This window comes from Phocoena phocoena, chromosome 3 (genome assembly GCF_963924675.1).
Source record: "Phocoena phocoena chromosome 3, mPhoPho1.1, whole genome shotgun sequence".
In the NCBI taxonomy this organism is placed as follows: domain Eukaryota; kingdom Metazoa; phylum Chordata; class Mammalia; order Artiodactyla; family Phocoenidae; genus Phocoena; species Phocoena phocoena.
Genome location: NC_089221.1, coordinates 118879160 through 118905606, shown reverse-complemented (window position 1 = coordinate 118905606; position 26447 = coordinate 118879160). Strand labels below are relative to the sequence as shown.

The window sequence follows — 26447 nt, the reverse complement described above, 5'->3', positions numbered from 1 at the left end:
TTACTTCTTCTCCTTCTTGCCCGACTTCTTCTTGTTGCCGTTGCCACCTGCCGGGGCCTTGCCATCTCGCTTGCCAGCTGCGTTGGTCAGAGTGGCATTGCTGCCGGGGATGTAGACGTTCTGGCGGTAGTCGGGCACGTGCTGCAGGGTGAACTGGGGTCCGTAGCGGGCACTCAAGCCCATGGTGCCGGCACTCCCTCCCAGGGTGGAGCTCCCATCAGCGGCTTCTGCAGAGACAAGGGAAGGTCAGGGGCTAAACTTCAGGGTCCCCAACAGTTACTCTCTTATAGCACAAGCAGTTATAGCACTGGACACACCATCCCACCCACAAGGGGTAGGGCTAAGAGGCTCTAGAGTGACCACCTAGGTTTCATTCCTAGTTCTTTTACCTACTAACTGTGATCCTAGTCAAGTGTACCTAAACTCCCTATGTCTCCTCAGTTTCCTGAACTGCAAAATGGGGATAATAATAGTACCTATCTCTTCCGGTTTTCGTGAAGGCTAACCGAGATTACGTATGTAAAGCACGTAGACTAGTGACTTCAAACATGCTAGCTGTCATTTCTCTCAGGGCTGAGACACTGCTCTCAAGTCCTTGCCCTAGCCCTTCTCCAGGCAGCCTCTCTGGTCTCCACACTAGACCACAGACTCCTGGGCGGCCAAGACCATGGTTCGTGCAGGTTCCCATCCTGTTCCACCCAGTGCCAAGCACAGACCGGGCACTGAGTTGTTCTGAGTTAGGAGTAGGTGCTTTTCCGGGGATTCACTTCGTAACAGCAACCAGTGCCTACTGTGTGCCAAGCACCTTGCTAGATGTTGCACATGCATGATGGCTTTTTACCTCAACTCAACACTCCAGGGACGTGTGTGCTCTTATCCCCGCTTTACAGATGAGAGAAGCAAGGGTCAGAGAAGGTAAAAGACTAGCCCAAGGCCTACGAGCCAGGACAGGTGAGAGCAGGGGTGAGGCCTAAGTGTCTCTTAAGTGTATGCTGTAGGGTATGGTCACCACCACCACCACCACCAGAGAGGCCTGCACCTCATCGCGGCTCTGAGGATACAAGAGGCGGAGAGAGGCTGAGAAGATGATGATCCCAGGACCAGATGTCTTAGGTACAATGTAGGCACAGGCTCACAATGTCAGAGTAGGTGACATCAGAGAGAGCCTGTAGCCCAACTTCCCAGCCTGCACGAGAAGAAACTGGGGTCCAGAGAAGTGCAAATTCTGACTCTGGCTCAGTGTCACCTGGGAGCCTGTGAGAATCACAGACTCAGAATCTGCATTTTAACAAGATCTCCAGGTGATGTGTATGCACGTGAAAGGGAGAGAAGCACAGAAGTGCCTCCCTCACTGGGTTTTTGTGAGGATTCGAGGAGACGGTGAAGCACTTGGTAAGAGCCCACTAAACGTCAGCTGCTGCCACCATCACCACCACCATCACCATACTGCGTGTCACTGCTTCTATCCTACATGCTCCCGCACTGCCTCCCCAGGGGGTCACAAACACAGGAGTTTTGATGACTCTGGCAGAGCCCATGAAGCCTCTTGCTGGAGTCCTCCCGCAGCTGGAGAGTTAAAGCCCCAGGAGTGCCCAGCCCAGCCCCCATATAGCAGAAGAGGTTCCCCCGACCCTGGCCTCCCTCCACCCTCACCCCAGACCCTGGGAGTGGCTAGAGAGGGTGACTAAAGCCGAAGAGGCTGAGTAATCCTGGGATACCAACCAGGGATTGAGAGACAGGAAATAATTTCAAAGAACAGCACCAAAGGGGGAGTGGCAAAAGAGAAAGCCGAGGAGAGATGAGCCCCCGGCCTTTCCGCCTCCTCACTCCAGCGCTCAGGTTTCCACAGCCTCCATTTCAAGCCCCAAATCTCCGCCGTCCGAGGGCCTTCAGGGGGCGGGGAAGTAGGTTGGGTGGGAGGGAGCAGCGCCCACTTCCTCCTCTCCTTCCTCCGGCTGCGCCCCTCCCCCAGCCCTTTCATTGCACGGACGTTTCCTCCGTTTTCCCTAATTAATTCCAGGAGGGAGCTGGTCCTCGACCGCACTGCTCCCTCCCCCCCCCCAAGGGAAGCAATGGGGCAGGGGGCCCAGATCCGGCTTCAAGAGCCAGGGTTCCAGAGTGATTTAGGGGTCAAGAGGGGAGACTGTCAGAGGCGCCAGAGAGAGAGAGACAGAGAGAGGGAGAGAGAAAGGGGAAGAAATGGGGAGAAACAGGGAAAAGGGAGAAGGGAGGCAGAAAGAGAAAGCTAGGAAATAGGCTTGACTGGGTAACTGGAAGCCAGGCCCACCCACAGCCTACATGCACCCACGATCTCTAAGGAGCACCCTAAGGGCCACCCGAGCAGATGAAATGACAAAGCGAGCCCCGCTACCTCCTCCCCAGAAGCCCAGACCTGATGTTAGCCTGGGCCCTACGGGATGCAGTGAAGCTGGGCTGGACCGGGAGGGAGGAAGATGGGGAAACCCAGAGTGTAAGAGAAACAGGCTGCCCTTGAGTTCTGTCCGGTCAGCTCTGCCGCGAAGGAGCCAGCTGTGTGACCCTGACCGAGGCCCTGCCTGACCCCGACCTCAGTTGGATTGAAGGCTCTGACCTTCTGTGGAGTCAAGTCTCCAATGGTCCCCCCTACCTTCTAACCCTGCAAGACATACACTGGGCAGGAACCAGGATCTTCCCTGAGTCCAAGGAGAAACAGATTTTGAAGAGCAGCAAGAAAGAACCTGGGCATCCTCTGACCTGGAGGAGGTGAGAGCACTGCCAGCCTCTCTCCTCAGGGAAGCACCTCCCAGCCCCATCCTCCCCGCTCCTCCCGCCCTGCCCTCCCCACCCCGGGGCTGAGGGCAGCAACTCCAAGCAGTCCAGGAGGCCTGGTGAGACTCAGCCAGGGCCAGCTGAGCCACAGGCTGCAGCCTCCTTGAGAGCACACCTCCCCCTCAAAGGTTTATTTAAAAAGCCTCCCAAGTATACTTGCTCTCCCGCCTCCTTACTCCTCCTCAGCAGCCCCACAGGCCTGGCTGGGCTGGACTCCAGGAACCTCTCTGGCTCCAGGGCCAGGAAGGGGGTGTGAAAGTGAGAGTAGGGCCTGACCCTGCCACCTCCACCCCCAAGGTCCATCCCCCCAGCTGACACCCGGCTCGGGCCCTGTGTGGGCCAGAGGGGTGGAGCCCTGACAGGGGAGCCAGACTGCGGTGACCCGGGGGCCTTCTGGGAGGGTCTGGGGCTATAAATACTCCATTTCTGTTTTTAAAATCTGGATTTAGGCTAAAAAGTCTGCTTCCTGGCCTTAGGGCTCAAAGCCACAACAGCTAAAATATACGTTACTGTCTGTTTACTTCCCTCAAGAACCCAACTTGGCATCTCCTCAGACCCAGCTAACTCCCTCTTTCCTACTCAGTATCTGGCCTCTCTAGAGCTACAGCAGCTCTCCCACTCCCACTCCCACGCCGAACCGGGGTCAGCTCTGTCCCAGAAGGCTGGCCCCCCGCCCCTTCTCCCTTCCTCTTCACCACCCACGGCCTCGCCCCACTGGGCCTCACAGACATCCGGGGAAGGTTTGCCAGATTTAACAAATAAAGGGTGCCCAGTTAAATCTGAATTTCATATAATTTTTTTTTTTTGGTACAGTATGTCCCAGTCCTAACATTTGGAACCTACTCATGTTAAAATATGACTTGTTGTTTATCTGAAGTTACAATTAACGGGTCATCCTGTATTTTATCTAGAACCCTAATCTGGGAGAATAACGCAGCATTAAGAGAAGTTCGGCCTCTAAACTTATTCAGCTAAAAGGGAAACTGAGGCTGAATGGAAAGGCAGACACGGTCACTGGTATACAAAGGGCATGAACTTAGGAGTCGGGCTGGCTTAGGATTGCCAGTTTGCAGCTCAAAATGGGGGCCCTGGAGCAAGCGACTTCTTGGTTCCCTCACCTGTCAAATGGAAGGAATTAGACCTGCCTTGCAGAGCTGGTGAGAGGATCCACTGACATGTGGCCCATCAGGTTTGCCTAGCCTCAAGCTTGGGGCAGCGCACAGGCACAACTGTAGTGATTACGGTTCTGACTTTACCTGGTTCTCTACCCACCAGGCCTCCAGACATGCTGGACAGCCGGGCTCTCGGTTCACTATGTAAGGCCACTGCCGGCTTCCATATAAGCCCAGGACTGGCTTCTCCAGAAGCTAGTCCTTATTAGCAGGCGTTATTCTAACTGTACCTTCTATCCCACCATGGGTCAAAAAAGATAATCGTTAATCAATTTTCACCATTGCATATCATGCCCTTCCTCTCTGCCAATCCTATGCTGAGGCCTTACATTCTGCCCTCACGACACCACGGTGAGATCTGTTATTATTGTACGGATTTTGTAGTCAGTGAAACTGCGGCCCAGAGGGGCTTAGTCACTTGCCTGATGACTCACAGCTTAGTGGTGGCACCAGGATTTGAATCCAGGCTGGCCTGCCTCCAAAGCCTGTGCTCTTAAGTACTAATGATATTATTCTGCCCCCCTCCGTCCCCACTGGCTCAGGACCCTTCTTACTTTTCAGAGATGAAAACCATCACCTGAATCTCTATTGTTGAAGTTCTTTGTTAGCCTTGTGGGAAAAGCAAAATCCTGCTCTGCAAGTGGGGGCAGCCAAAAAAGACAGTGTGTGCTCCCTGCTGGGAGTATCCACACCCACTTCCATGGATTGAGGGCATGTATGTGCCAGGCCCAGTACTACGTGCTTTACGGTATCATCTCACTGAATCCTTACAACAATCCTTTGAGGTCGCTGTCCCCATTTTCTCGTCTGAGGAAACTGAGGTTTAGGGAGATTAAGCAAACTGACCAAAGTCACAAAGGTAGTTAGCGGCAGAGCTAGGACCCGACCTATAGTTGTCCCTTCCAAGGCTAGAATTTTAACCACTACTCCCTACTTCTCCTGCAAGGATCTTTCCCTGTTCATTCCCCTCTGGGCATCCCAGGACCACCCCCATCCCTCAGCTATTCCCTAACCCGGCTTTATATCCTGGAATTATGGGCTGCCTCAGATCGGCTGCAAGGTCCAGAGGAACCACATAGGTGGAAAGCCAGTCTCAGGGCACGGTGCTGTGGGATGCACCCCAGAACCCCAGGTCTCCCACCCCACACATGCTGGCACAACTTACCACTGGCGGAGGCCAAGATCATGGCTTGCAGCATCTCTGTGTCAAACTGGTTGTTGGGCCAGGTGCCGGTTTCATCGCCATTTTGGGATCTGCGGAGAGAATGGGATGGTGATCATGGTCTCCCAAGCCACCAGCTCATGTCCCTCCTGTCCTCTCCCAGGGCTCCCACATCCAGTGCCTATCCCCAGCCCATGCCCAAGACCTGCTCCCTTCCAGCAAGGTAGGAGGCAGATTATACAATCCTTCAGAAGCCAGACCCCGCCCCATTTGCCAGTCCCCCAAACCAGCTCTCTACTGTTTCAGACACCATGGCCCTTCGAGGGAGAGGGCAGGACGCACTGAAGCTTGCCCCGCCTTGAGGGAGCAGTGGCTCACACTGAGGGAGAGCAGACCCTCTCCTGAGGATAGTGAGGGTGGGAAACGGGAGAGAATGTACCAGAACTTGACAAAGGTGAGAGGACCTCGGGGGAGAGGCTGGGGGCCCCACGAGACAGGGAGAGAGGTTTCTAAAACTCAAGTCTGATCACTTCAGTGGCTCGCTGAGTCCTCAGGATAAAATCCACAGGCACACAAGGACCAGCCCCTCCTATCTCACAAGAACACCCCCAACCTCGCTCTCAAACGTTCTATCAGAAACCTTTTCTGAGGCGCTTTCCCTAATTCCTCAAACTCTCCCTTGCGGCACACCATTCCCTAGAATGCAAGTTCCCTACCTCTGCCTTGGTAACATGAATAGGTTGCCAGAGGGGACCCCTAAGCCCACCCAGGCTGGGTTAGGTGCCTCCGCTGTGCTCCCACCCCCACTGTCTGCCCTGCGGTGGCTCTAGTCCCACTGTGACTGCCACTGTCCCCACCTGTCCGCTCCACCCCCAGACCCAGCTCCTTGAGCTCTGGGACCAGGACTGTGCCCGTTTTCTACTGAAGCACCTAGTTAAGAGCTTTAGATGCTCTAAACATTGAGAAAAACACGAGGTGATTCCTAATTGTTAAAAATGTTAATCTGTAGAAGAACTCTAAGGGATGCTAGCCCAACTATGGATTTTTCCCATAGTAACTATTTCCATGCTTTGGGGGGGAATTTTCAGGGATCAAATGATTTCCATTTTTGAGGGGGAGGGGAAGCAGCCTGACACACACGTCTGTTAGTCGACCTTTGCACCATCTGGAACACTAAAGTTCCTCAATAAATGTTTGTTGCCTGAACGAATGGGGAAGGCCCTGCCCAGAAAGTTAGGCTCACTATGAGGTAAGAAGGGTTTGGCACCAGGGGAGGGGCTGCAGGGAATGCCTTGAAGGCAAGAAAGAGTGTGTGTGTGCGCCTGTGCGTGTATTTTGTCACAGTGGCTGAGCACAGTCAAGCGCTGTTTTACAATTTTTCCAAGGTCTGTCCCTGCTTATGGTTTCCCCTGATCTGGAATTCCCATCCCCAGGCAGGTGGACTCAGTCTAAGGCTCAGACCAGCTGCTGTGTGGTGCCCCCTACGGTGTCACAGCAAATGTAGCGTTAGGGTTGGAGGAGAAAGCAGGAATGTCATTTCTCCCTCCACAGAATGGGAAGAGCTGGGATTCTGGGTTCATTTATTCAATCAATATTTATTGAGCAAGTACTGTGTGCCAGACACAGGACTAGGTGCTGGGTTTGTAGCTGTGAACATGACTGAAATAGTCTGACTTCACCATGCTCGATCTCCGTGGAGAGGCTGATATTAAATAATTACACAATAATTGAATTGTAATTGTGACAAGCAAGTGCCATGGAGGCAAAGAGCAGGGGTACAGGAGAGTTCTGCCTAGTTGGGGTTAGGGAGCCAGTCAGTCCAGGCTTCCTCAAGGAAAGGACAGGGTATTTAAATCTGAAGAGGCTATCCAGGTGACCTGCAGGAGGATGCCAGCCAAACAAACGTAGGAGGAGTGATAGAAAATCAACACTGTATAACTGCTGCTGTAAAAACCGATTCAGGCAAGGCTCATCAGTGAATACTAAAAGCAGCGAAAGGTTGCTGCACAGTCTCATATATCACCCACAGATTACTTATTAATCACCAATATTTAAAAATATCTTTGTAACAGAGAGATCTGGGAATACCACTTTAACCCAGGGAACAAACTGACAGGAAATGCTTCCCAGCAGAAAGTGTACAATGACCCCCACGCAGTATTCTTATCAGACTCTGTAAGCTGATCTCACCATGAGAAAATGATCAGCAAATCCAGACTGTGGGACATTTTGAAAGACGACTGGCCTGGACTCTTTAAAACATGTCTATGTCTTAAAAAAAAACAACCCTCCAAAAGGTAAGGAGGCTGTTTTAGATTAAAGTTGATGAAAGAGAGGTAGCAAGCAAATGCAATTCGTGTTCCTTGATTGAATTCTGGAGTTAAAAGAAAAAAAATACAGGTTGAAAGGACACTGGGGAACATTTATGAAAATCTGCCAGTAGACTGTATATTATTGCATTAATGTTAAATTCTTCAAATGTGATCATTCTTTTGTGGTTATGTACGAGAATGTTATTGTTATCAGGAGAGAGATACTGAAGTGTTTCAAGCGTTATGATGTCTGCAACTCTCAAATGGTTCAGAAAAAAAAGTGTGTGAGGTAGGTGTAGGTTGTGTGTGTGTGTGTGTGTGTGTGTGTGTGTGTGTGTGTGCACGCATGTTGAGAGACAGAGAGAGAGGAGAAAGTAAATGTGCAAAATATTAACGATTGACGAATCTAGGTTTAAAAGAGTTATCTGGATGTTCATCATACGATTCTTTCAACTTTGAGAGGTTTGAAGCATTTCGGAGTAAAAAAACTGAGGGGTAAAATTAAACTAACTAGGAGAAGGGAAGTGTTGTGAAAGCTTTCCAAGCAGAGGGAGCAATACGCCCCAGCCTCTGAGGCTGGGAGGACCTTGGTGAGTTCAAACCACTAAGAGAAAACCAGTGTGGCTGCTATAAGGCGCAGTGGCGTCAGGGCCTGGGGCTGCAGAGTGTACGCTAAAGATTTTGCTCTCATCCTAAGAGCTCTGGGAAGCCACCGAAGTATATAAAAGGGGGGTTGTCATGATCGGATTTAAGTATTTAAAGGTCATGGTTGCTCCTATGAGAAGACTGAGGGTTGGGGGTACCTCTGGGAGGACGGGAGCTCAGTGATGGAGCCTCAGCCACCTCTGTCTCCATGAAAATCCAGGAGTCCTTACTTGCAGGCAGACTGAGCTCTCTCTGGGCCTGCCTGGGGGCGCAGGGCTGAGGCAGGTGGCCTCAGGCCGAGGTGAAGGGCCTAATGGGGAAAGAGTGGGGAGAGCAGGTAGGGGGGTGAGCAGCAGGGAGAAGAGCTTTGGGGCTGTGGGGTAGACAACAGGGTCGGACACCAGGTTAGGATACCCTGTGGTGGTGGGTGATGGTGTTGAGGGAATAAAGGTGAGTGGAAGGGTGGGCCTGGAACCATGATGGCCTGGGCGGAAAGGATTCTTGGGAAATGATTGAAGGCTAGAGGCCAAGCACGTGGGCAGGAGATGAATAGAGAGACAGACTTCTTTTTGAACCATTTACTCAGAACTTCTTATTTCTGGGTAGTGGGCTGACTAAATTATATACATATTGTCTATTTCAGCCTCAGAACCACCTACAGATTAGTGTTATTATCCCTATTTCCCAGCAGATGAAACTGGGCTCAGAGAGGTTGAGAGACTTTCCCAAAATCACACAGCTGGCAACAGGCAGAACTACAACCTGTACCCACTATATGCCAGTGCCTGTGACAGGCCCTAGGATTTAAGAGGTGATATGATTCTTGCCCTAAGAAGTTTGTATTCTAGTGTGCTGTGTGCGTGTGTGTGTGAGGGGCAGTCCCAGAGGCTGGGTTGTAAAATTATGAGTGCTTTTTCTTTTAAACTGTTTTCTCTATTTCTCATGTTTCTGTAATGAGCGTGGGTTATTTTATAAGCAGAAAAAAGTAAGATGCTGTTTGTTTGTTGAATGACTGCCCAAACTGAGGGAGAGCAGGGATAGTGTCTCTCAGGGGAGGTGGAACAGAAGGGGAAATGGCAGTGTGGAGCCATCCAAGGAGAACAGTGTGGGGACCAGGGAAAGCCAAATGGAGACCCTCCTCTGGGCAGAGGCTGGGAACAGCTGCAGGGCGGGGCCTGGGGTACAGCCTGAGAAAGGAGAACTGGCTTGCTGGGCTCAGGGCTTGAGACAACAGCTGTTGGGATCAGAAGCCAAAAGGAGGACCTGAGCAGGGGGTAGCGGTGGAGAGGAGCAACACCTGGCAGGCAGGGACTTCCTTTTGTCTAGGCAATGGGACAGGGCGCTGGCTTGAACTTGAACCAGGTTTACTGAAGAACTCGACGCTAGCCCTGCTCTGAACCTGGTGTCCCAGTAGCCAAGATAGGCCAGAGAAGCAGTGGGGAGCCAGAACCAGGGTTAGACTGAATAAGAGAAATCTCCTCCCTTCATCTTCTCACCCTCATTGACTCCTTCGAATGGCAGCAAAGAAAACCTGCATCATTCTGCTGAGCCCGAGAGGCCTCACCAGAGGACCTTTGCACATGCTCTTCCCGCCACCTGAAATGCTCTTCCCTGTTTCCTTCAGCTGGTTAATCCACAGCCTCATTTCCTCCTGGATGTCCTCCTGCTCCCTGACCAGGTCAGATCCCTATTTTATACTCTCACCACCAGGAACTGCTCTTCACAGCACTTACGGTAGCTGTAATCTTACTATTTTTTTGAGTAATTATTTGGTTCATATCTGTCTCCCTCAACACACTGTAAACTCCCTAAGGCAGAGGTTATGTCTATCTTATATCTCCTACACCTAGAATACTACCTGTCCTACGGTAGGTGCTTATTAACTATTTATTGAATGAACAAAAGGGGGAAGTTATAGTTGCTGGACTGGGCCCCTAACATTTGACTTCATCTGGGCCCCTGTGTAGCTGAATCATAAATGTTGTTCCATCCCCCTCAAGTTAACTAAGGAAGGGAGAGCCCTGCACCTTCTCCTCCATCTCCCCAAGAGCTCCCTCGTGTACTTTAGGCCACCAAGTCTCTCATTTGATGAAAAGGGACTTGAGGCAGCCAGTCTAGAAGGCACGTAAGAGTCAAACGGCTAATAAGGACCTGCTGTAGAGCACAGGGAACTCTACTCAATACTCTGTAATGACCCATATGGGAAAAGAATCTAAAAAAGAATGGACATGTGAATATGTGTAACTGATTCACTTTGCTGTGCACCTGAAACTAACACAATATTGTAAATCAACTATACACCAATAAAAATTATTTTACAAAAGGAGTCAATTGGTGGGGCTCTCAAGTTCAGCAATGGATTCTGCTTCAGGGCCAGTATATGGCCTGGGGTGGCGGTGGGTAGAGGGAACATGAATTGCCCTGCACTTCTCATCACCTCAGCTCAAATGGCACCTCCTCCTGGAGGTCTTCTCTATCCCCCTCCCCCATTACACTCACATGACCCTCCTCCCAGAACTTGCTATGATTTGTAACTAGAAATTTTTTTAGTGTGATTTGTTGTCAATTTTCTGTGTTCCCTGCTGGCATGGCAGCCTGTAAGTGCAAAGATTGTGTCTGCTTGTTCACTCTTACAGGCCAATGTTTAGCACAGGGCCTGGCTCACAGTATATGCTCAATAAATATTTGTTGAATGAATAAATACGTGAACGAATACATGAACGACCTAACGGATAAAACTGTGGGAAGGCTGGCAAGACCAGCAGGGAGAAAGGAGAAAGCTGGGGTCAAGGGAGGGGCAAGGGCAGTCCAAGCCATCCGGTTTGCTGCCTTCTAGGGGCCTGTAACTAACTGCCTTGAGACCTCGGCAGGACTCACATGCCCAGGAGCTGGAGTCTCCACCGTACACCAAGGTATCCTGGGTTCTTGTGGCAGTGAGCGCTCAGCATCTGGGGAATGTGGGCAGCAAGTGTCCAACCAGCGAGGAGGTGGGGAAGGCAGCCCAAGCTCTGCCCTCCGTCTCCTGGGCTTCTTGGACTCCACCAGGCTCCCAGGGTCACCAGATTTCTAACAGGGAGGCCTGGCCCAGAGCTGACCCCACTCCCCTCAGACCAACTGCAGGTCTTTTGCTGAAGTCCTCCTCCCCTCCACCCCACCCCCGCCCGCTCACCCCAGGGAGTTCCTGTCTTAGCAGGAATTCATACCAGATTGATCTGAGCAGCTGGGGCAGCCTGGATGGGAGGGTGTATGGTGGAGAGCAGGGATCAAAGGCTCTGTCTGTGAGGGGCTGGGGAGGGAGAGAGCCTGGGAGGCGGGCATGTGTGTGCTGGCTTGCCCACAAGTTTTAGGAAATGAGAGACAGAGAGCGGGACACAGAGTAAAAGACAGGGTAAAAGAGAGAGAGAGAGAGAGAGAAAGAAAGAGCAACAGAGAAAGAGACCCATTAAGGCAAAAAGAGACAGACAAGAGACTTAGAGAGATATACAGAGAGAGACAGAGACAGAGACAAAGACAAAGGAGACACAGAGAGGCTGAGAACAGAGAAGAAAGGAGAAACAGTGAGAGGGAGAGAAAGAGACTGGAGACAGAAGAACACCAGGACACTAGGAAATGATGAAAGAAGAGACAGAAGAGAGGTCAAGGACAGAGACAGGGAAGCAGAGACAGAGGGAAAAGGAGAAACAGAGACTGAGACTAAGGCGGAGTCACGTTTATTCACTGATTCCACATTTATTGAGTACCTAGCCATAGCAGGCGCAGCAAGAGGCACAGATCAGTGCAAGTAGACACAAATGGTAGGGACCAAGATACAGCAATAAAGAAAGAAACTGAGATCGAGACGAGAAAGAGAGGGAGAGGCAGAGATTGCAAACTAACATAGAGACTGAGCCGAGGACGGTGAGAGAGTGTCAGAGACAAAGGGCCTGCAGGCAGAGAAGGCTGCAGGCTCTCCGTCCCCAGCCCCACCGCCAGCTGCCTGACCTCCCTCCCCTCAGCCTCGGCTCTTTCCTGCCGGCTCAAGAGGAGGCTCTGGCTGCTGACAGCTCCTCCCCTCCTCCTCCTGTCCCAGATTCCTCTGCCTGAACCCCAGTCAGGACGGAGGCCAGCCAAATCTGGAGCAGGAGGATGGAGCCGGTGGATAGGTATAAAAACCTTCCTCTCCGCCCAGAGACCTCCTTGAGACCATCCTTTGCTCCCACGGAGCCCCCAAGATACAGGAGAAGGTTTGTGTGGTGGGGCGCAGGGAAGGGATAAGTGTGTGAATTGCGTTTCCAAAATAGCCAGAGTAGGAGCGTCTTCCTTCTGGGGTTTGTGTACCAGCCGCCAACGTACCAAAACCTCCCTGAAATCTGGAACTGAGGGAGGAAGCCATTTGTAGCGAATGCTGAGCCCTCCCCCCATCTCCTCCCACGTCATTACTGAGAAAAATGTCGCAGAGGAGAGGGTGGGCTGGAGAGGCAGTCACCTACCCGCTGGTGCCGGGTCTCTGGGCCTGGGAGAAACGCCAGTCCGTGTTGGGCGGGGCTTGCTGTGGAGAAAACAGAGGGAAAGGGGCTGAGTACCCAAATGGGGTAAGATGAGGGCGAGGTAGGCTCATTTTCAAAGACAAAATATACCTCAGGTCTCAGAGGTCTGAGGTAACAGAGACAAAGAGATAAAATCACAGTTATCTGACCACAGTGAGCAAACCCAGATTCCTTTCCTAAGGAACCGGCCCCTTCCTCCCTGCCCCCAGACTCAGAACTTCTGAGGAGAGATTCAAGGGCTGAAAGCATCTTCTGTGAAACCGGGGGGAGGGGTGCAGAGAAGGCCCCCAAAAGTCGCAGAGGAGGTTTTTACATGGGAATTCCACCAGCCCTAGAAAGAATTTCATTCAGCTCCTCAGCTGGGAACAAAGCAGCCTCTGCGGCAAGATGTCTGCCGCTCTGGGTAACCCTTTTCATGCCAGGTTGTGCCTTTACACATTCAGAAGGACACCTCCTTCAGACCCCTGGCTCTCAAGGATCCCTTCCCACAGCTAAATACATTATTAATTTAGGAGTTATGCCAGACTGGGCCTTTGGATGGCAGGGCATCCAAGCCCCAGGACACCTCCCACCCCCAGAACTCTGTGCCAGACAATGGCTTTGACTAAGGAGGAGAGAACAAGGCAGCTCTGTCTGGAACAGAGAGAACTGCTGGGATGGAGCCCGGCAGAGATCAAGCTCCCACAGGCTCCAAGGAGAGCCAACGCAATCTCCAGGGCTCCCAAGGGGCAGATCTGTAGCCCTCTCCCACCTGGATGAAGGTGTGGGACTCTAGCCAGCCACTTCACTTCCAAGACCCTCCCAGCCTTTGCAGAGGGTGTATTATCCCATCACACACTCTCATGGAGCACTTCTAGAGCCATTTCCTCTCCATTCTGGGGTGCTCTGGTAATTGTCACACTCACTCCCAGGAGCAGAGAGGGAGGTGTGAGCACCTCCGATTACACTGGGGAGAAGGAAGACCCAGGGCTGCCAAATGACTCACTCTAAGTCTCACAGGTGGCAGTGATGTAAGCAGAACCCGGAAACTTAGCATCCCAGGTACAATAGGAGTTACAAGCACCATTCTGGAGCTGCCATGGGGAAGGGTACAGGGATGTCCAGCTCTCAGTTACTATATTCTTAGACACAGCAGAATCTACATGGAGATGCAGAAACCATGACAGACTGGAGGACAGGAACTAGGCCAACTCACAACCTACATCAGGACAGCGGGTCCAAGTTTGTTCAATTAGGGATGCTCAGGAATAAGGAGCCCCAGTAGGCTTTTCTTCACGTGTTAGGCTCTAAAAGGGAAAGAATGCCCCCCTTTGCCTCATCCCAGCAGACACAGACCATCTCTCCTGTTCTCCAGTTTTACAAGTACCAAGTGATTGAAAGCACAAATTCTGGAGTTAAGACAGACCTAGATTAGATCTTTTTCGACCACTTACCCTGTGAACTCGAGCAAGTCACTTGAGCTTTGTGAAACTCAGTTATAAGAGGGAGGATTCTAGGACCTACCCAACAAGTGTGGGGAAGAGCAAAGGAGACGTTGTGGTTCTCTAAGAGGAAGTTGTAGTAAGGCTCTCTCAATTAGCCATCAGAATCACATGGGGGTGTTGTTCCAAACTATAATTCTGATTCAAGGGGCAGGATGGGGTACAGACATATTTTGAATAAAAGCTCCTGGAGTTACAGAAACGTGTGCTTTTTACCATTATAGTTTCCCCATGTATGCAAGCACCCTGCTGGCTTCTGGCAGAGAGGCCATGGCTTTCCAACAACCAGGGAAAGAAAGACTTGCCAGAGTGTCAGATAATTTGGTCACTCCCAAAGCCCTGATCCTAGATCGCTGGGCACATGTGGTGACGACGGAGCCAAAAGCCTATGTCTTAGCATCCAGAGCCCAGGTGTTCCAGGGTCCCACTTCCCACCAGAAGACAGGTCGGTGGTGCCACAGAGGGCCCAGGCGGCCTGTCCTATAGAGGCCTGTTCGCTCGTCCCAGGCCGGACCCCGCCGTCCCTTGGGCCACAGGGCAGCCTGGCCGACCCGAGCTAGGCTTCTTGGCTGGAGGCACCGCCGGCCTCTGCTCTGAGCCCTGGGCCCGGCGGGATCCGCCAGCCCGCGGGTCATAGAGTGCTGCCCGCCCCGTGCCTAGAGCGCCCAGAGTGGCTACACTGCAGGCGACTCTGGCTCGTCAGGAGGCGACCGGTCCAGGTCCGGGCGGGGGGCGGGAGGCGGCTCCAGAGTCGTCAGGGGCAGGACGGCCACAACTTGGGCGCGCTCAGTCAGTACCTCTGAGGCGAGCAGCAGGGTGGGAGGGAAGCTGTGAGCGGGCTGGAACAGCCAGTGTACCTGGCAGCGAGCGGCTGGCAGTAAAAGGCGGTGTACGTGGAAGACCAAGTGCGAGGGGGCGTGTGCGTGCGCGGGTGAGGCGCGGCGAGCCCGTGCGCGGTGCGTGGCTCGTGCGGGCCCTGAGGGCGCGCTTCTGCTCTGTCCACAGACGCGTTGGTTTGATGTGGGAATAAAGAGGGTTGGGAATAACAGCGAGGTCACAGGTCAAGGGAGTGGGGAGAAACCTAAGAAGAAACCTCAGGACCAGTGGAGCGTGCCCGCACCGGAGCCTCGGAGGCTGGCTGCAGGCGTGGATCTGTGACCGCCTCCACCCGGACCCCGGACCTGGCGGAAATCGCCAGAATGATCGCCAGACCCCAGGCTTTTCTGAATGTGGGGTCGGTCCTTTCCTGTCTCCCCCTCAGCCACAATCACCATCACCTCCCCGGGCTCAGAGTCCCCATCCCTGCCTCGGCCACACCTCTGGTTCCACACAATCCGTCCAAACAGTCCCGACATTCGGGCCGAGCCCGCACCAGAGGAGCGGATGCCAAGTTCAAAGTCCCTGATGTGGCTGGGCGGCTTCTCCATTGCCGCCCCCAGGGGTCGCGCTGAGCCCCTCACCTGGCTCCGCTCCCGCAGCGTGTTAGAGCGGGACCGGAAGGTGTCAGGCTCCTGTGCCAGAGCTGAGGGCTGCTGGACGCTGAGGGGCCTTAGAAAAGTGAAGTCACTGCCGTCCGAGGCTGGTGAAAAGCACGTCCTGTAGCAATGGCTGTGCGAGTCTGTGGGCCGCAGCGTCACCTCCATGTACTTGAGTGTGCCGTCTGAGCTCACCTGTAGGTTGGGGCCGGACTGCTTATAGAACTCCCGGGAGGGCGAGTCCTGGCGCCCACAGCACTCACCCCCACCCCCATCCCCATCTGCGTGCCCCCGAAGGCACTTAGCTGACAGAAAGGTGAAGGTGACTAAGGATAAGAGACTGACGGCCACAAGAGCCACAATGAGATAAAGGGTAAGGTCTGAATGCTCAGGAGGGTGTGTGAGGAAGTCGCTGGATTTGGGCATTTCCTCAGGGTCCTTATCCTCCAGAATCAGAAGCACTGTGGCTGTAGAGGAGAGTGAAGGGTCACCATTGTCCCTCACCAGGACCACCACCTGCTGGGTGTCAGGGTCATCCTCCAGTAAGGCCCGGGCTGTTCGCACCTCACCAGTGTGTGCAGACACCAGGAACAGTCCTGGGGCTGTGGACTGTGGCAACAGTGAATAGGAGAGCCAGGCATTGTGGCCTGCGTCAGCGTCCACGGCTGTCACCTTGGTGACGAAGGAGCCAGGAGGGGCAGAGCGAGGGAGACGCTGGGGGACCGAGAGATCCCGGCCTGGTCTGGGGTGCAGCACGGCTGGGGCATTATCGTTCTGGTCCAGGACAAACACATGGAGAGATGTGTTGGCGTGCAATGGGGGAGAGCCAGAGTCTCGAACGCCCACCACTATCTGCAGCATCTGCAACAATTCGTAGTCGAAAGTGCGCTGGGCAAACACCCGCCCATCCGCAGGGTTGACATACACAAAGGAGGAGGCTGGGGCTCCCTGAATCTGATGCCCTACAATGAAGTAGGTGAGGCGAGCATTTTCCCCAGTGTCTGGATCAGAGGCAGCCACGGTGCAGAGAAGGGAGCCTGGAGGCCGGTTTTCTGGGATGTAAGCAGTGTAGAGCTGCTGGGTGAAGTAGGGTGCATTGTCGTTTACATCTGAAATGTTGAGCCTGACGGTGAGATGGGCGTGCAAGGGAGGTGAGCCCCCATCGCGGGCCAGCAGCTCAATGATATAGTGGGATGTGGCCTCACGGTCCAAAGGCTGGCTGGTTATCAGTGAGTAGTGGTTCTCAGAAGGCTTAATCTGAAATGGCAGGCCCGAAGAGATATCAAGGCTCACTTCACCATTTCTCCCTGAGTCTCGGTCCCGCACATTAAATAATCCCACTACTATGCCCACTGGTGTGCTCTCCAGGACAGGGTTGACCAAAGAGGCCAATAGTACCTCTGGGGCGTTGTCATTCGCATCCCCCACATCCACTTGAATCACACAGTGGCCTTCCATGGCTGGCTGTCCTTGGTCACGGGCTCTTGCATGAATTTCATAGAAACTTGATTCCTCAAAGTCTATGGGACCCAACACACGGATTGCTCCACTGCTAGGGTCTAGGCCAAAGAGATTCCGCACTGCCTCAGATGTATGGTCTCCAAAGGAATAGTCTAGTTGGCCATTGGTGCCTTCATCTGGATCAGTGGCATTGAGGCGGAGCAGCAGTGTACCCACGGGTGCATTCTCTGGGAGTCCCACACGTAGAACTGAGGACTGGAAGGTTGGAGCATTATCATTGATGTCCAGCACAGTGATGGAGATAAGGGTGGTCCCCGAGCGGGGTGGGATACCCCCATCCACAGCAGTGAGCACCAGCTGATGGCTTGCCTGGGCTTCACGGTCCAGCTGCTGCTCTAGTACCAGCTCTGGGAACAGCTTCCCATCTTTTAGGGTCTTCACATTCAGAGAGAAGTGGCTACTGGGGCTCAGAGTATAGAAGCTCACGGTATTGGTACCCACGTCTGGATCCTGGGCACTATCCAGTGGGAACAGTGCCCCAAGTGCAGCTGATTCTGAGATGCGTATCTCTCGCTCAGGGGTGGCAAAGCTAGGAGAGTTGTCATTGAGATCCAGGATTTCTACCTCTACACGGATTAGTTCCAGCGGGTGTTCGGTCACCACCTGTAGTGGCAGCAGGCAGCTGGTGCTGGCTCCACACAGGCTCTCTCGGTCAATTTTCTGATTCACTGCCAGAGCACCACTCACCAAGCTCAGGGAAAAATAATGCCCACTCTCCTCAGAGCCCAACCGCAGCCGGCGGCTCAACAGATCTGTCAGCTTTAAGCCTAGATCCTGAGCAACGTTCCCCACCAGCGTCCCCGGCTCAGACTCCTCCACCACTGAGTAACGAAGCTGCCCAGACACCCAGCCCCAGGAGCACAAGGACAACATGCACAGCACTTGCCATTTCCCAGCGAGCTGCGGGGGTGTCTTGGGCCCCATGACCCAGAAGTCCCTTCCTGGACACTGACTCTGTGCTGTCCTGTCTCGAAGGCAGACCCAGGGCTTGGGATGTAGCAGCTGAAATCTCTTATGTCTCCTTCCAGCCTCTTAAAAAACTGCTCCGAGGTTTGTCTGCCTGCAGCAGTTCTTCTTAGTCACCAAATGGCGGGGGTGGGTTGGGGGAGGGGGAGGGGAATCGAATCTGAGTGGAGCTGGGGAGCTGGGGGAGGAGAGGCGGGCAGGAAGAGCAGATCCCCCACCTTGGCTCTGAGTCTGATTGGCCCAAAAGTCTGTGTTCCCAACCAATTATCAAGTCTCCTCAGTCCTGGAAACCTTAGGAACAGGCGCTGCAAATCTGTGTCACAGAAGCCTCCTACCTCCCCACTCATTTCATGCTGCAGGTTGATTCAGCCCCCTTGGCAGCTCAGATGGTGCTCAACAGGGAAGACAAAGTGGTACAGAACTTCTCAGTGTTCTGTCCCAGCAACTTCCTGCACGACTTCAGAAGCTCCCACTACTTTGCTTGAACCAACAAAATTTTGTCCTTCTCAGGGAGGCAAAGCCCATGTGTTAGCCCCTCCCTACCCCATCCTACCAAACACTGCCAAGGTGAGAGAAAAGATTTGTTAGGACCTTTAGAGTCTTGCTCGGACTCTCCAGCAGTATTTCGAGGAATCTTGGTGTCAGCTGATGGCTATAAGGATTCAATTTTTCTGAGATCCCAGACTTTAGCTATGGAATAGGCATCACAGCTTGTGATAGGAGGAACATTTCTAGGACTGATCCAGGTCACCCAAGGAAGGTGACTAGAGTCTAGGCGTGGCCTCTAGGCTTTATGGTTTCATCAATTCAGAAGAAACTACTTAAAGACTCCCATAGTGGCTGTCTCTATGAATTCCTCAGCAGTAAAACAGGTTTAGATATTTAGTGATTTCACTTATTGCCTTTTCCTCCCAAAGAGGTCATGTTCCCCTGCCCCAATCTACTGAATCTAGCTCAAATCCCAGCGGGGACTTGATTGGGAGTCCTGAAGACCTGGACGAAAAGATCCCTGCTTCCACCTTGATGCCTCTCTACTCCCTGGACTCTTCCTTCTTTTTGCTCTCTGCTATGTTTCAAGCAGAGAATCCCTTTCACTGTAGATTAGGGAGTAGATGATACTGTGGGGCAAAGATATTAGCTCCCCTTAACCTAGAGTTAAGGTGTTCCAGACCCTGGCCCCCTCATTCAGGAAGAGTAGAGAAAGCAGCCACCGGGGTTTAGGCGCACCTTGTGCACAAGAGCCTTCCATATGATCCACATTCCAGTCGTGTGTTTCCACAATACCCTGCCTCTTGATCACTTACTTTCAATTCTTACTCTCAGATAAGGGCATAACCCACCTCAAGTACTAATCCGTGAAAACTCCCTGGTTAATTCACAAAACACTTCTAAAGCATAGCATCTACCACATAGTTACCACTCACAGAAGTGGTGACATCACTACAGGCTCTTACAGAGAGACCAGTACTCTCTGGGACATGGCCCAGCCACATGCCTGCCTCAGAACAACCCTCAAGCATTGGCTGAGCCTGCAAAGGTCTCACCTCTAGCCCATAGAGAAGATCAGAGGGTGGGCAACTTGGGCGAACAGGTTCCCCTGCCATAGGTGCACTGGGTGACTTCACCATCATGAAGCTATCGCTCCGAGTGGGTGCAGAAGCCAAGGGTGTACAGCCATGAGAGTGGCCGCCCACATCAACAAACTTGATAGGATCATCTGACCCTAGCTGGATTCGGAGGATCCCATTGGAAGGAGGAAGCCCCTCTCTCCTTCGAGACCGGGTGAGACAGGCACAGGTGCCAGCAGGAAAGCAGGTCACTCCACAGGCAGCCCCACGCAGGCACTTCGAGATTAGTGCCACGAATGAGCCAAAGGAGACAAAGCAAATTGCCACTAGAGATACAGCCAAGTACAGGGTCAAGCGGGATTCTCCTTCCCTTGGAGCTGAAGATTCTCGAAGATCAGGGACAACTGGATGAGTGTCTTCTTCCAAGGACACCAGGAGAGTAACGGAGGTAGAGAGTGGTGGGCTACCACTATCCTTTACCACAATGACCAGCTTCTGCGGCGGGAGATCAGCTGGGATGGGAACAGCAGTCCGCACCTCCCCAGCATAGCGGGAGACTGCGAACAGGCTGGGATCTGGGGCCTCCAGGAGCTGATACGAAACCCAAGCATTGTAACCCGAATCCAAGTCCACAGCGGTCACCTTTGTAACTAGGTGTCCAGCACCAACTGATGGAGGCAGTGCTTGTGGACATAAGGAACCAGGTCGGGCTCTAGGGCGGAGCACAGCTGGCGCATTGTCATTGAGGTCCAGTACAAATAGACGAACTGTCACGGTGCTACTAAGGGGTGGGTTGCCCCGATCCCGGGCCTGCACCTCAAACTGCAGTGTCTGTGTTTGCTCATAGTCAAAGGATCGAGTAGCATGAACAGCTCCCGTCTGGGGGTTCAGAGAGATGAAGGAGGAAGCTGACACATCTCGATTTCTGGGCTCTAGGAGAGAGTAGGAGATGAGGGCATTCAAGCCAGAGTCTGGATCAGAGGCTGCAAGGGAGCAAAGCAGGTCCCCTGGGCGATTGTTCTCTGGAACAAATACTTCATGTGACCTCTGAAAGAAAGAGGGTGGGTTATCATTCACATCTGAAATATTGAGGAAAATGGTCCTGTGGGTACTCAGAGGAGGGTTCCCAGCATCAGAAGCAGTGACCATGATATCATAGCTGGATTTGGCCTCTCGGTCCAAGGGTCCAGCAGTCACCAGGGAGAACTGGTTCTTGAAGGCGGACTTGAGGGCAAAGGGCAAATGGTCAGGAATACGGAGGCTCACATCTCCATTTGAACCTGAGTCGGGGTCCTGCACACTGATGAGCGCCACCACGGTGCCAGGTTCTGCGCTCTCAGGGAGAGTCCCAAGCTCTGAGGTCACTGTGATGTGGGGGGCATTGTCATTTACATCCAGGAGATCCACCCGAAGGCTGCAATGTTGCTCCATGGCTGGAGAACCCCCATCTCGAGCCCGAACATCAAATTCATAGTAATTCTCGCTCTCAAAGTCTAGGGGCCCCTGAAGAGTAAGCTTTCCATTAGTGGGGTGCAGGCTAAAGAGATTTCTCACACGATCAGGGGTGTGACCACTGAAAGAAAAGGTGACGTTACCACTGGGACCCAGGTCTGGGTCAGAGGCATTGAGCTGGATGAGTAGCATGCCGGCTGGCGCGCTCTCCAAAACGCTAATCCTGTAGCTGGATTGCTGGAAGGCTGGGGCGTTGTCATTCACGTCCAGCACTGACACCCGGAGCTCCGCTGTGCCAGATCTCGGAGGGTTCCCTCCATCCACAGCAGTCAGCACTAGGCGGTAGTCTGATTGCTTTTCCCGATCCAAAGGCTTCTCCAGGAGCAGCTCTGGGACCAGGCTGCCGTCGCTGCGCTTCTTGACATCCAGTGCAAAGTGTTCATTGGAGCTTAGTCTATAGCTGCTGATGGAGTTGCTCCCCACATCTGCATCCTGAGCCTTTTCCAAGGGGAAACGCTGTCCTGGAGGAGCTGCCTCCCCAATTTCCAAGTCCAGCTGCTGCCGAGGAAATCGGGGGGCGTGATCATTCACATCCACGATTTCTACCTCTGCTCGGTACATTTCCAAAGGCCCTTCTGTTACAAACTCCAGGGGCACGATGCAGCTGGCACTGAGCCCACACAGTGCCTCTCGATCGATGGGATTCTTGATGAGCAGGGCACCGCTGTCCAAATCCACACGGAAGTGTCTTTGGTTCACCTCTCCAGCGACCTGCAGCCTGCGAGCTGCTAAGCTCTCTGCATCCAGCAGGAAATCTTGGGCGACATTCCCTACAAAAGTCCCTTCCTGTGACTCCTCTGGGACCGGGTATCGGATCTGCCCACAAACGTAACCCAGGTGGCAAAAAAGGAACAAAAGGGTAGTCCCCCGGCAGATTTCTACCCAGCTTCTCACCTTGCGGAGCATTGCTGCCGCCCACTAGTTCTCTATCTGGTCCTGAGAAGCCGAAGAAGCCGACCCGCCCCGAACGGCCACAGCAGCTGGAGACACCTATCTCCCTTTCCCCGCGCCAGCTCTGGCGCGGCTGGGCCGGCGCCGCAAGGGTTACGCGCCGTTTTTTTTGCTGGTGGCGGGGTAGATTTGTCTGCCTTCCTCCACCCGATTGGCAGACAGAGGCTCCTGGGCTCAGCCAATAGGCTAAGCAGAGAACGTCCCAATAGCAGCAGGGTAAATGCGTCGCAGCATTGGAAAAAGGAAAGAAAAAACAAAAAACAACCCACCTATCTTTTTGCCTTCCTCCTGTTCAACAGCATTCCCCCCCCCCCCCACGGGTTATTACCTCTATGGAGAGGCAGACAACATACACTTTTTTTTTTTTTTTTCTAACACACCAATTCCCAGCCCACACCACCCCGCCCCTTTTCGGTGGGGGAAAACAGCGACAGCCTGAGCCCTAGCAACCTGCAGCCCAGAGAGTGAGTAGCCATTTGAGACTGGTCACTTTGTTCAAGCCAATGTTGTCATCCACCAATATTCTAAATGAGTAGCTTCTGCCTCGGTCTGATTGTATTAGAGCAACAGCTACTTAGAAGCACTGCCTTATACTAAAAACTCTGCCCCTCTGCAGATTATTCAGAAATATATCCACCTCTTTGCAGAAAAGGCTTACACATTAAGGTAGCCTATTAAATTTATGCAGTACACATTTTTGTTGTAACAGAAGGCGCAGCAGAAACCAAACCTCTCTTATTCAGATACCCACTGGTGGTATACTAAATTGCCATTCATCGATTTCAAGGACAGTATGGAAGGAGGTGAGGGAGGGGGGAGGAAACCAGGAGAGAGAGATGTTCCAAATCAGTAAAGAATCAGTTTGTCTGGGAGACGCTAAGGACTACATCGCACTTCCTGGCAGAATGCTAATGTTCACAGATTTAACAGCTCCCGTGAATGACTGAGATCTGCTACCAAAAGCACAGTGCCTACGAATCTCCTTTATTTGACACCACTGTATGCTTGATATGTTGTTAATTACCAACAGTGACTGTTTCAAAAGAGCAAGTTTTTCACTTAGCCCTAGGGGGCCTTTTGGCAAGGGAGACTTGATCTCACCCCACCCCTACCCTGATCCAGACCCTCCCTGGAGCCTGGCTACCACCTTGCACAAATGCAGAAACATCGTTCAATTCACACTGTAGTTACCTGCAAACTGTAGTTCAAGTCGCAAACACACCAGAGCACAAAGAGAAAAATCCAGCCTGATTTGGACGTGAGATTTTTTAAATTCATCTGAATCCTCACCTAGGCTACCAAAACCAGTGGCAGAACCTGAGGTTATCCTCCCCAGGTGTTTTCCCAAGCCCCTGATCCTCAAGAATATCCTTTTGATGGTGAGGCCAGCAACCAACACGCTGGTCTCAAAGGGAGGTATCTGCTTTCTGTGTTCTTTTACTCCCAAACACCTAAACCTCCTCCCATGGGAATGACGGAGATGTCAATCAATCTGACCCATCAGGTGGTTATGCCAGGATTTACTATCTCAGTGGAATGACACCATTAGCCACCCAAGCTGGGTCAGTCACAATGGAGAGGAGGAAGGAGGGTCATCCTTGACTCCTTCCTCTCCCTCATTCCCTTTATCATGTCAATGAATGAGTGCTGATAATTTCACTACAGTTACCTCCATCTATACTGTCACTGTGCTGGTTCAAGCATTTATCAATCTTCTCAAATACTATAATAGCCTTCCAATTTTCTTTTTTTGTCTACAGTCCCAATATCCCCAATCCATTTCATTTGAGGCTGCCAGAATAATCTCTCCAAAACAAACAAAAAACCCTGATGACATCACATTTATGTCTCTTCAAAATTCTGCAATGACTATCATGGATATAGAATAAAATAAAAACTCCTTGGCATGGCATAAAGGTAACTCAAGATTTAACTCCTGCCTAATTGCTTCACTTTATCTCCTGCAAAGATTGTTTTACAAACACACTTTAAGGTTCAGCAATAATGAAAAATCATAATCCTTCTGCATGGACTCTCCTGCAAGGGTCCCTCTCTACCCCCTTTTCCCCTTTATTATTTGACAAACTGCTACTCAACCTTCTGTTCTCAGATCAAGCATCATCACCTCTATGAAGTCTCCCTGATTTCCCCAGGCTTAGGTGTTTCTTTTCCTTTGCTCCCATTGCTTCTTGGATTATACAGATCTCCATTATTGTTTTTGTGGGTGTGTGTGCGTGCCTGTCTCCTACAGTACCCTGCGTACCATAGCGGCAGGGACTGTGTCTTTTTATCTTTCAAAGTGTCTGGTACATAGGGATGTTCAATAAATGGTGAAATGATAATATCACTAATTATTAGTTCAACAAATATCTACTGAATACTTGTACTTTATATGAGTACTTTATATTGAGTATACATTTTATATGCATTACTTTTCACTCTTACACAATTTTGGAAGATTTTATAGATGAGAACACTGAAGATCAGAAGGGTTAGGAGACTTGTGTAAAGCTCAACTAGTAACTGCAGTACTAGGATCTCCCCACTGCCACCTCTGGTCTCTCTAGAAAGAAATAAAGCCCCTTTCTATAACATCTTTCTTTCTTTTTTTTTTTTTAAACATCTTTCTTTTTTTAAATGTATTTATTTTATTTTTGGCTGCGGGTCTTTGTTGCTGCGCACGGGCTTTCTCTAGTTGCGGCGAGCGGGGGCTACTCTTCATTGCGGTGTGCGGGCTTCTCATTGCAGTGGCTTCTTTTGTTGCAGAGCACAGGCTCTAGGCACACCGGCTTCGGCAGTTGTGGCACGTGGGCTCTAGAGCGCAGGCTCAGTAGTTGTTGCGCACGGGCTTAGTTGCTCCACGGCACGTGGGATCTTCCTGGACCAGTGCTTGAATTCGTGTCCCCTGCATTGGCAGGCGGATTCTTAACCACTGTGCCACCAGGAAAGCCCCTCTTTATATAACATCTTAAATCATTTTTCTACCGTTTGTCATCCCTGTAACCATAAACTGGTCCTTTACTGATGCCTTTAATATCAAAGAACTAGACCTCTTATAGGTCTCAATCCCTTTTATTTGCAAGTTCACAGCAAAACAAACAGGCATACAATCTATATTACTAGAACTGGAAGATCATAAAGTCTAAATCCTACACATCCTAGACTTGACCTTTTTATGCCAGGTATGTGATTCTCCCCTCTCTAGATTTTTAAAACATCTTTTTTGAGCTATATAAATAATATATATTTTTATATATAATTATATATTTTTATATATAATTCATCCATTACACCATATGATTCATCCCTTTAAAATGTACAATTCAATGGTTTTTAGTATATTCACATATACTAAAATGATGCAACCATCACCATAGTATAGTTATAGAAAAAAATTTTCATTCCCAAAAGAAATCCATTCCCAAAAGAATGGATTTCTAGGCTAGAAATCCATTGCCTAGCTCTAGACTTTTAAAGAAATAGTTGCCCAGGTGCCAGTCGTTGAGGAAGATTTTTTCTTCAGATGACTGAAATATCTTATGTCTTCCTTACAATGCTCTCCTAGAGCTATTCTATATAATATTTTAAGGTTGGGAAATAACATCACACAATTTTTTAAATTTCAGTTTGGCCCAATAAGGCTGGCTGCTGGTTCTGTGAACACCAGAATAACACTTTGCTTCAAAAACATGCTAATTGATAGACTGGCAGGTCCTAGGGCAATGCTTTGCAAATTCGTCTTCACATTGAGATCACTTGGGGACCTTCAAAAACTACTGATGCCTGTGTCCCATCTCAAGAGATTATGCTTTAATCCATCTGGGATGTGGCCTGGGCTTCAGAATTTTTAAAAGGTCCCTAGGTAATTCTGGTGTGCAACCAAGTTTGAGAACATTGTCCATGGGAAAATGCCAGTTGTTTTCCGGTCTGACCAGAAAAGCAGCAGCTGCTTCTCTCTGGCTTTCATCCTTCCTTAGCCTTTCCATCTATGCCTCTGCTTTGTCATCTTTGACTGTCTCCAGGTTTGTTCAATTTCTAAAGTGTGTTTAATTAAGATTTGGAGTGGGTTAAGAACTAATAAAAAATATTAGTCACAGCTAAGAATTTTTTAACACCTTTGATATTCTAGGCACTGTGCATATATTATATCATGAACTAATGTTATAAAACCCGTTACTCCCTTTTTGCATATGAAAAAGGGTCTAGAAAAGAGATTAACTTGGCCATGGACTCATAGATGGTTAAGTGTCTAACTGCCAAACCCAAGGCTTGATAGCAATAATACACTTATTAGTAACAAAGTAACAGTTGTTCTCCCACAAATGGAAGTGTGTTTAATTTCACTCTA

At 51.2% G+C, this 26447-nt stretch overlaps 1 protein-coding gene across 1 annotated transcript; it reads right to left on the bottom strand.

Moving 5' to 3' along the window:
- On the bottom strand, positions 1–22054 carry LOC136121171 (protocadherin gamma-B3-like). Its single transcript, XM_065874995.1, has 4 exons — positions 22043–22054; positions 12569–12627; positions 5146–5234; positions 1–227 (listed from the first exon to the last, which is right to left on the bottom strand). The coding sequence occupies exons 1-4, from the start codon at positions 22052–22054 to the stop codon at positions 1–3; spliced, it is 387 nt and encodes a 128-aa protein (XP_065731067.1).
- Positions 22055–26447: the final 4393 nt, after the last annotated feature.

Excerpts from the sequence above, each read along its gene's own strand:
- LOC136121171 (XM_065874995.1), bottom strand. Across the intron at positions 5,235-12,568 it reads CAGAGACCCGGCACCAGCGG|ATCCCAAAATGGCGATGAAA; the intron begins GTAGGTGACTGC and ends TTCTCTCCGCAG. Across the intron at positions 228-5,145 it reads GATCTTGGCCTCCGCCAGTG|AAGCCGCTGATGGGAGCTCC; the intron begins GTAAGTTGTGCC and ends TTGTCTCTGCAG.